The sequence below is a fragment of the Schistocerca serialis genome, unplaced genomic scaffold (assembly GCF_023864345.2).
Source record: "Schistocerca serialis cubense isolate TAMUIC-IGC-003099 unplaced genomic scaffold, iqSchSeri2.2 HiC_scaffold_1393, whole genome shotgun sequence".
NCBI classification, from domain to species: Eukaryota; Metazoa; Arthropoda; class Insecta; order Orthoptera; family Acrididae; genus Schistocerca; species Schistocerca serialis.
In genome coordinates, this window is record NW_026047617.1 from 13,971,190 (window position 1) to 13,981,747 (window position 10,558).

The following is a 10,558-nucleotide window of genomic DNA, read 5'->3' on the forward strand; positions in this document are numbered from 1 at the left end:
TTGAACCATTCCTGTGCCACTAGTTATAGATTCGGATGCTTCACTTCAGGTTTACTGTAACCCTCTGACCTTCTTATTGACGATCAAACACAGAAATTGCATCGGAATAAAATACAAAAGGCACAATGCCGACTTAAGTACAAGAAGACTGACTCTTCTTACTGTCTATGTTTTGAACCATTCTTGTGACACTAGTTATAGATTCCGATGATTCACTTCAGTTTTACTGTATCCCTCTGACCTTCTTATTGGCGATGAAACACAAAAATTGCATCGGAATTAAATACAGAAGGCACAATGCCGACTTAAGTAAAAGAAGACTGACTCTTCCTACTGTCTATGTTTTGAACCATTCCTGTGACACTAGTTTTAGATTCCGATGCTTCACTTCAGGTTTTCTGTATCCCACTGACCTCCTTATTGACGATGAAACACACAAATTGCATCTTAATTAAATACAAAAGGCACAATGCCGACTCAAGTACAAGAAGACTGGCTCTTCTTACTGCCTATGCTTTTAACCATAGCTGTGGCACTAGTTATAGATTCCGATGCTTCACTTCAGGTTTACTGTATCCAGCTGTCCTTCTTAATGACGATGAAACACAGAAATTGCATCGGAATTATATACAAATTGCACAATGCCAACTTCAGTATAAGAAGACTGACTCTTCTTACTGTCTATGTTTTCAACCGTTCCTGTGAAACTAGTTATAGATTCCGATGCTTCACTTCAGGTTTACTGTATCCCTCTGAACTTCTTATTGACGATGAAACACAGAAATTGCATGATAATTAAATACAAAAGGCACAATGCCGACTTCAGTACAAGAACACTGACTCTTCTTACTGTCTATGGTTTGAACCATTCCTGTGCCACTAGTTATAGATTCCGATGCTTCACTTCAGGTTTACTGTATCCCTCTGACCTTCGTATTGACGATGAAACACAGAAATTGCATCGGAATAAAATACAATAGGCACAATGCCGACTTAAGTACAAGAAGACTGCCTCTTCTTACTGTCTATGTTTTGAACCATTCTTGTGACACTAGTTATAGATTCCGATGCTTCACTTCAGTTTTACTGTATCCCTCTGACCTTCTTATTGGCGATGAAACACAAAAATTGCATCGGAATTAAATACAGAAGGCACAATGCCGACTTAAGTAAAGGAAGACTGACTCTTCCTACTGTCTATGTTTTGAACCATTCCTGTGACACTAGTAATAGATTCCGATGCTTCACTTCAGGTTTACTGTATCCCTCTGAGCTTCATATTGACGATGAAACACAGAAGTTGCATCGGAATTATATACAAAAGGCACAATGCCGACTTAAGTACAAGAAGACTGACTCTTCTTACTGTCTATGTTTTGATCCATTCCTGTGACAATAGTTATGGATTCCGATGCTTCACTTCAGGTTTACTATATCCCTTTCGCCTTTTTATTGACGATGAAACACAGAAATTGCATCCTAATTAAGTACAAAAGTTACAACGCCGACTTAAGTACAAGAAGAGAGACTCTTCTTACTGTCTATGTTTTCAACCATTCCTATGACACTAGTTGTTGGATTCCGAATCTTCACTTCAGGTTTACTGTATCCCTCTGACCCTATTGTTGACGTTGAAACACAGAATTTGCATCTTAATTAAATACAAAAGGCACAATGCCGACTTCAGTACAAAAACACTGACTCTTCTTACTGTCTATGGTTTGAACCATTCCTGTGACACTAGTTATAGATTCCGATGCTTCACTTCAGGTTTACTGTATGAAGCTGACCTTCTTATTGACGATGAAGCACATATATTGCATCGGAATTAAATACAAAAGGCACAATGCCGAATAAAGTACAAGAAAACTGACTCTTCTTACATTCTATGATTTGAACCATTCCTGTGACACTAGTAATAGATTCCGATGCTTCACTTCAGGTGTACTGTATCCCTCTGACCTTCTTATTGACTATGAAGCACAGAAATTGCATCGGAATTAAATACAAAAGGCACATTGCCGACTTAAGTACAAGAAGATAGACTCTTCTTACTGTCTATGCTTTGAACTATTCCTGTGACACTAGTTATAGATTCCCATGCTTCATTTCAGTTTTACTGTATCCCTCTGACCTTCTTATTGACGATGAAACACAGACACTGCATCGGAATTAAATACAAAAGGCACAATGCCGACTTCAGTACAAGAACACTGACTCTTCTTACTGTCAATGGTTAGAACCATTCCTGTGCCACTAGTTATAGATTCCGATGCTTCACTTCAGGTTTACTGTATCCCTCTGACCTCCTTATTGACGATGAAACACACAAATTGCATCTTAATTAAATATAAAAGGCACAATGCCGACTTAAGTACAAGAAGACTGACTCTTCTTACTGTCAATGCTTTCTACCATTCCTGTGACACTAGTTATAGATTCAGATGCCTCACTTCAGGTTTACTGTATCCCTCTGAGCTTCTTATTGACGATGAAACACAGAAATTGCATCGGAATTATATACAAAAGACTCAATGCCGACTTAAGTACAAGAAGGCTGACTCTTCTTACTGTCTATGTTTTGATCCATTTCTGTGACACTAGTTATAGTTTCCGATGCTTGACTTCAGGTTTACTGTATCCCTTTCACCTTCTCATTGACGATGAAACATAGAAATTGCATCTTAAATAAATACAAAAGGCACAATGCCGACTTAAGTACTAGAAGACTGACTCTTCGTACTGTCTATGGTTTTAAACATTCATGTGACACTAGTTATAGATTCCGATGCTTCACTTCAGGTTTACTGTATCCCTCTGACCTTATTATTGACAATGAAACACAGAAATTGCATCTTAATTAAATACAAAAGGCACAATGCCGATTTCAGTACAAGAACACTGACTCTTCTTGCTGTCTATGATTTGAACCATTCCTGTGACACTAGTTATTAATTCCGATGCTTCACTTCAGGTTTACTGTAACCCTCTGACCATCTTATTGACGATCAAACACAGAAAATTTATCGGAATTAAATAGAAAATGCACAATGCCGACTTAAGTACAAGAAGACTGGCTCTTCTTACTGTCTATGTTTTCAACCATTCCTGTGACACTAGTTATAGATTCCGATGCTTCACTTCAGGTTTACTGTATCCCTCTGACCTTCTTATTGACGAAGAAACACATAAATTGCATCGGAATTATATACAAAAGGCACAATGCCGACTTAAGTACAAGAAGACTGACTCTTCGTACTGTCTATGTTTTGAACCATTTCTGTGACTATAGTTATAGATTTCGATACTTCACTTCAGGTTTACTGTATCCCTCTGACCTTCTTATTGACGATGAAACACAGAAATTGCATCGAAGTTATATACAAAAGGCCCAATGCCGACTTAAGTACAAGAAAACTGACTCTTCTTACTGTCTATGTTTTGAACCATTCCTGTGACACTAGTTATAGATTCCGATGCTTCACTTCAGGTTTACTGTATCTCTCTGACCTTCTTATTGACGATCAAACACAGAGATTGCATCGGAATAAAATACAAAAGGCACAATGCCGACTTAAGTACAAGAAGACTGACTCTTCTTACTGTCTATGTTTTGAACCATTCTTGTGACACTAGTTATAGATTCCGATGCTTCACTTCAGTTTTACTGTATCCCTCTGACCTTCTTATTGGCGATGAAACACAAAAACTGCATCGGAATTAAATACAGAAGGCACAATGCCGACTTAAGTAAAAGAAGACTGACTCTTCCTACTGTCTATGTTTTGAACCATTCCTGTGACACTAGTTTTAGATTCCGATGCTTCACTTCAGGTTTTCTGTATCCCACTGACCTCCTTATTGACGATGAAACACACAAATTGCATCTTAATTAAATACAAAAGGCACAATGCCGACTTAAGTACAAGAAGACTGACTCTTCTTACTGTCAATGTTTTCTACCTATCCTGTGACACTAGTTATAGATTCCGATGCTTCACTTCAGGTTTACTGTATCCCTCTAACCTTCTTATTGACGATGAAACACTGAAATCTTATCGGAATTAAATACAAAAGGCACAATGCCGACTCAAGTACAAGAAGACTGGCTCTTCTTACTGCCTATGCTTTTAACCATACCTGTGGCACTAGTTATAGATTCCGATGCTTCACTTCAGGTTTACTGTATCCAGCTGACCTTCTTATTGACGATGAAACACAGAAATTGCATCGGAATTATATACAAATTGCACAATGCCAAGTTCAGTATAAGAAGACTGACTCTTCTTACTGTCTATGTTTTCAACCGTTCCTGTGAAACTAGTTATAGATTCCGATGCTTCACTTCAGGTTTACTGTATCCCTCTGACCTTCTTATTGACGATGAAACACAGAAATTGTATGATAATTAAATACAAAAGACACAATGCCGACTTCAGTACAAGAACACTGACTCTTGTTACTGTCTATGGTTTGAACCATTCCTGTGCCACTAGTTATAGATTCCGATGCTTCACTTCAGGTTTACTGTATCCCTCTGACCTTCGTATTGACGATGAAACACAGAAATTGCATCGGAATAGAATACAAATGGCACACTGCCGACTTAAGTACAAAAAGACTGACTCTTCTTACTGTCTATGTTTTGAACCATTCCTGTGACACTAGTTATAGATTCCGATGCTTCACTTCAGGTTGACTGTATCCCTCCGACCTTGTTATTGACGATGAAACACAGAAATTGCATCGTAATTAAATACAAAAGGCACAATGCCGACTTAAGTACAAGAAAACTGACTCTTCTTACTGTCTATGTTTTGAACCATTCCTGTGACACTAGTTATAGATTCCGATGCTTCACTTCAGGTTTACTGTATCCCTCTGAGCTTCATATTGACGATGAAACACAGAAATTGTATCGGAATTATGTACAAAAGGCACAATGCCGTCTTAAGTACTAGAAGACTGACTCTTCTTACTGTCTACGATTTGATCCATTCCTGTGACAATAGTTATAGATTCCGATGCTTCACTTCAGGTTTACTGTATCCCTTTCACCTTTTTATTGACGATGAAACACAGAAATTGCATCCTAATTAAGTACAAAAGTTACAACGCCGACTTAAGTACAAGAAGAGAGACTCTTCTTACTGTCTATGTTTTCAACCATTCCTGTGACACTAGTTATAGATTCCGATGCTTCACTTCAGGTTTACTGTATCCAGCTGACCTTCTTATTGACGATGAAGCACATATATTGCATCGGAATTAAATACAAAAGGCACAATGCCGACTAAAGTACAAGAAGACTGACTCTACTAACTGTTTATGTTTTGAACCATTCCTGTGACACTAGTTATAGATTCCGATGCTTCACTTCAGGTTTACTGTATCCAGCTGACCTTCTTATTGACGATGAAACACAGAAGTTGCATCGGCATTAAATACATAAGGCACAATGCCGACTTAAGTACAAGAAAACGGACTCTTCTTACTGTCTATGTTTTGAACCATTCCTGTGACACTAGTTATTGATTCCGATGCTTCAGTTTAGGTTTACTGTATCCCTCTGACCTTCTTATGGACGATGAAACACAGAAATTGCATCGGAATTAAATAGAAAAGGCACAATGCCGACTCAAGTACAAGAAGACTGGCTCTTCTTACTGTCTATGATTTGAACCATTCGTGTGACACTAGTTATAGATTCCGATGCTTCACTTCGGGTTTACTGTATCCCTCTGATCGTCTTACTGACGATGAAACACAGAAATTGCATCGGAATTAAATATAAACCGCACAATGCCGACTTAAGTCCAAAAAGACTGACTCTTCTTACTCCCTATGTTTTGAACCATTCCTGTGACACTAGTTATAGATTCTGGTGCGGCACTTTAAGTTTACTGTATCCCTAAGACTTTGTTATTGACGATGAAACACAGAAATTGCATCGGAATTAAATACAAAAGGCACAATGCCGACTTAAGTACAAGATGACTGACTCTTTTTACTGTCTATGTTTTGAACCATTCCTGTGACACTAGTTATAGATTACGATGCTTCACTTCAGGTTTACTGTATCCCTCTGACCTTCTTATTGACGATCAAACACAGAAAATTGATCGGAATTAAATACAAAAGGAACAATGCCGACTCAAGCACAAGAAGACAGGCTCTTCTTACTGTCTAATATTTGAACCATTCCTGTGACACTAGTTATAGATTCCGATGCATAACATCAGGTCCACTGTATCCAGCTGACCTTCGTATTGACGATGAAGCACAGAAATTGCGTCGGAATTAAATACAAAAGGCACAATGCCGACTTAAGTACAAGAAGATTGACTCTTCTTACTGTCTATGCTTTGAACCATTCCTGTGACACTAGTTATAGATTACGATGCTTCACTTCAGTGTTACTGTATCCCTCAGACCTTCTTATTGACGATGAAACACAGACACTGCATCGGAATTAAATACAAAAGGCACAATGCCGACTTAAGTACAAGAAGACTGACTCTTCTTACTGTCTATGTTTTGAAACATTCCTGTGAAACTAGTTATAGATTCCGACGGTTCACTTCAGGTTTACTGTATCCCTCTGACCTTCTTATTGACGATCAAACACAGAAATTTCATCGGAATTAAATACAAAATGCACAATGCCGACTCAAGTACAAGAAGACTGGCTCTTTTTACTGCCTATGTTTTGAACCATTTCTGTGACACTAGTTACAGATTGCGATGCTTCACTTCTGGTTTACTGTATCCCTCTGACCATCTTATGGACGAAGAAACACAGATATTGCATCGGAATTAAATACAAAAGGCACTATGCCGACCTAAGTACAAGAAGACTCACCCTTCTTACTGTCTATGTTTTGAACCATTCCTGTGACACTAGTTACAGATTCTGATGCTTCACGTCAGGTGTACTGTATCCCTCTGACCTTCTTATTGACGATGAAACACAGAAATTGCATCGGAATTAAATACAAAAGGCTTAATGCCGACTCAAGTACAAGAAGACTGGCTCTTCTTACTGTCAATGTTTTCTACCATTCTTGTGACACAAGTTATAGATTCCGATGCTTCACATCAGGTTTACTGTATCCCTCTGACCTTCTTATTGACGATGCAACACAGAAATTGCATCGGAATTAACACTCTCTGTACCAGGCCTATTTTATGCACCCGTCCCTAGAAACCGGGCAATTTTACCAATATTAAAAAAATTACTGCATCAAATCTACTGTTTGGATTGTGGCAAATTTGGTACCATCTTGAAGCTGCACATTTCTACTTTAATTCTGAGTGAAAGAAACTACTTTACAATGCACAGCTTTAAGGTACAGTTATAGAAATCACTTAGATGTTTTAAGAATTTAGAAAAAGTCATACGAATAAGGGAATACAATTGTGATTTATTTTTAACCAAAATTGTGGCACTACATTACATGTTTCTGATAGTATACAGTATTACATATAAATTTCACACAGAATCATATTGTTTTTTAGTGTGGAAAATTTTAAAGCAAGGTTCCAGGCAGAGTGCAACGCCACACTGTTCACATTCGTATCGTGTCTCTTTGCGAGAAGCCTTGCCACTCTGTTTCTTGCTCCTGGAACTGCACACGTGACACACACGAGCAGCATACTTCTTAGTAGTTGCAGGTATGTGCTGCAAAAAATGTCTCTTTGTTAGCCGACCTACAGTTCCTTCATTTCTTGGAATGAATTCAAGTGTGTCGTCTTCAACAAGCTGAACTGCAAGCACTGTTATAAAGTCTGTTATTGTAATTTTCTTCCTGTGCACTGCATTGTACAGCCAAAATGCATTTGATACTCCCATAAGCAGCAAATGGAAATATAATTTTCGCCACCATTTCACAGTTCTGTGCTGGAACGGATTGTACTGCAGGCGTTGGTCTCCAATATCCACTCCAATTTTATTGAGGTTGTAATCAAGTACCTGAAGTGGTTTCAATACTACAGACCCATTTCTCTTAGTATGCGTACCAAATGTTGCTTGATGCCTTGTAGACAATGTATACACATCTCTCTTATCTTTCCACTTCATTGCCAATACATTATCTTTACGCCGAAAAGACATTTCGCCCTTTTTCAGCTTAGCAGATACTAAATCTTTAGGCAATCCTTTCCTGGATTTGTTCACAGTACCAACAGCTCCAGTGCCTTTCTCTGCCAGTTGCTGAAATAGCTCTGGACTGGAATAAAATCGATCTAAATACACAGTGTGGCCTTTGTTCAGCAAGCTGCTGTCAGACAACAATCGCAAAATAACCGCAGACGAAGAATTGTCAACAATATGCTTACCAGCATAAACTTCAAAATTTACAACATAGCCACTACTGGCTTCAGCAACAGCATATACTTTCAGTCCATACTTATGAGGCTTATTTTGCATGTAAACACGGAAACTCACACGACCTCGAAATGGGCAAATTCCTTCATCAATTGTCACTTTTTCTGAGGGACGATATGCCTGGATACATCGCTCCTTCAAATTATTATAATATGGCAAAACTTTGTAAAGTGGATGAAATCCATCTTCGCCTGGTTTTTTCTGATTTGAATTGTCAACAAGATGCAAGCATGACAGTATCTGAGTGAAACGCAAACGGCTCATGACATGGGGACAAAAGTTACAACTAAGAACAGGATTAGTGCTCCAATGGTCCGCAATTTTGGGCTTTTTCGAAACACACATGTGGAAAATAATACCCAAGAAACGCCTCATCTCACTTATAGTCACTGGCTTCCACGAACTCAAAACTGAATGGGGCTTCAGATTATTTCCTCTTCTTTTCTTCTGTATTGTCTGTGATGCATACAAATTTGTCTGTCTCTTGAGTTCATTTACGTCACTGTCAGTAAGGAACACTTTACTGCAATCCAGTACAGAACTCGACTCATCAATATCCACTAGTATCTGCCTGGGTGTCGTGTTGACAGGCAGAGGTCGGTAGGTGTCAACTGCAGTCCACTCACTGTCTTTCGGATACGGCACAGCTGCTGGATTTGAAGCAACACCTTCAACATCATTCTCGTCTTCATCTGAAGACAAACTGTCATCAATCTCGTCTTCTAAAAAGAATATCACATTATGTGTAACTACATACATCGTTTACACATGTTCAACAGATATGTGCGTACTGCACAATTACGTGGAAAATTCGGAAATACGTACCTTCAAACACACCATTGCATTCAGAATCGTCTGAATCACTCTCTACATTATCCAGAGTGTCGCTATGATTGATCAAATCCGCAATTTCTGCGTCTGATAAACCGCGCCGAAACATGATGACAAACAACTGAATGATATACAGACTGAGAACGCAAAGATAAGTTTTAACATGAATTACAGCGCTGCCGTGACATCTATGGACGCATTTTGTTAATAAACATCTGAAAAACGTATAGCGCTGGCCAAACCCGTAGAAATAACGTTGCAGTGTTTTGAATGAAATTAAATGTAGCGGCCCGTAAATTTTACGGGCTTGGTGATTTTCGCGCGATCCCAGGCCCGTAAATTTTACGGGCTTGGCGCTTAGAGTGTTAAATACAAAATGCACAATGCCGACTTAAGTACAAGAAGACTCACCCATCTTACTTTCTATGTTTTGAACCATTCCTGTGACACTAGTTACAGATTCTGATGCTTCACGTCAGGTGTACTGTATCCCTCTGACCTTCTTATTGACGATGAAACACAGAAATTGCATCGGAATTAAATACAAAAGGCTTAATGCCGACTCAAGTACAAGAAGACTGGCTCTTCTTACATTCTATGTTTTGAACCATATCTGTGACACTAGTTATAAATTCCGATGCTTCACTTCAGGTTTACTGTATCCCTCTGACCTTCTTCTGGACGAAGAAACACAGATATTGCATCGTAATTAAATACAAAAGGCACAATGCCTACTTAAGTACAAGAAGACTCACCCTTCTTACTGTCTATGTTTTGAACCATTCCTGTGATACTAGTTATAGATTCCGATGCTTCACTTCAGGTTTACTGTATCCCTCTGACCTTCTTCTTGACGAAGAAACACAGATATTGCATCGGAATTAAATACAAAAGGCACTATGCCGACCTAAGTACAAGAAGACTCACCCTTCTTACTGTCTATGTTTTGAACCATTCCTGTGACACTAGTTACAGATTCTGATGCTTCACGTCAGGTGTACTGTATCCCTCTGACCTTCTTATTGACGATGAAACACAGAAATTGCATCGGAATTAAATACAAAAGGCTTAATGCCGACTCAAGTACAAGAAGACTGGCTCTTCTTACTGTCAATGGTTTCTACCATTCTTGTGACACAAGTTATAGATTCCGATGCTTCACTTCAGGTTTACTGTATCCCTCTGACCTTCTCATTGACGATGAAACACAGAAATTGCATCGGAATTAAATACAAAAGGCACAATGCCGACTTAAGTACAAGAAGACACACCCTTCTTACTTTCTATGTTTTGAACCATTCCTGTGACACTAGTTACAGATTCTGATGCTTCACGTCAGGT

The 10,558-nt window shown here is 38.7% G+C and overlaps 1 protein-coding gene across 1 annotated transcript; it reads right to left on the reverse strand.

The window, feature by feature from the left end:
- Positions 1-7,492: 7,492 nt before the first annotated feature.
- LOC126442628 (piggyBac transposable element-derived protein 4-like) lies at positions 7,493-9,326 on the reverse strand. Its single transcript, XM_050090715.1, has 2 exons — positions 9,212-9,326; positions 7,493-9,108 (listed from the first exon to the last, which is right to left on the reverse strand). The coding sequence occupies exons 1-2, from the start codon at positions 9,324-9,326 to the stop codon at positions 7,493-7,495; spliced, it is 1,731 nt and encodes a 576-aa protein (XP_049946672.1).
- Positions 9,327-10,558: the final 1,232 nt, after the last annotated feature.

Excerpts from the sequence above, each read along its gene's own strand:
- LOC126442628 (XM_050090715.1), bottom strand. The coding sequence starts at position 9,326 with ATGTTTCGGCGCGGTTTATCAGACGCAGAAATTGCGGATTTGATCAAT. Across the intron at positions 9,109-9,211 it reads ATGCAATGGTGTGTTTGAAG|AAGACGAGATTGATGACAGT; the intron begins GTACGTATTTCC and ends TATTCTTTTTAG.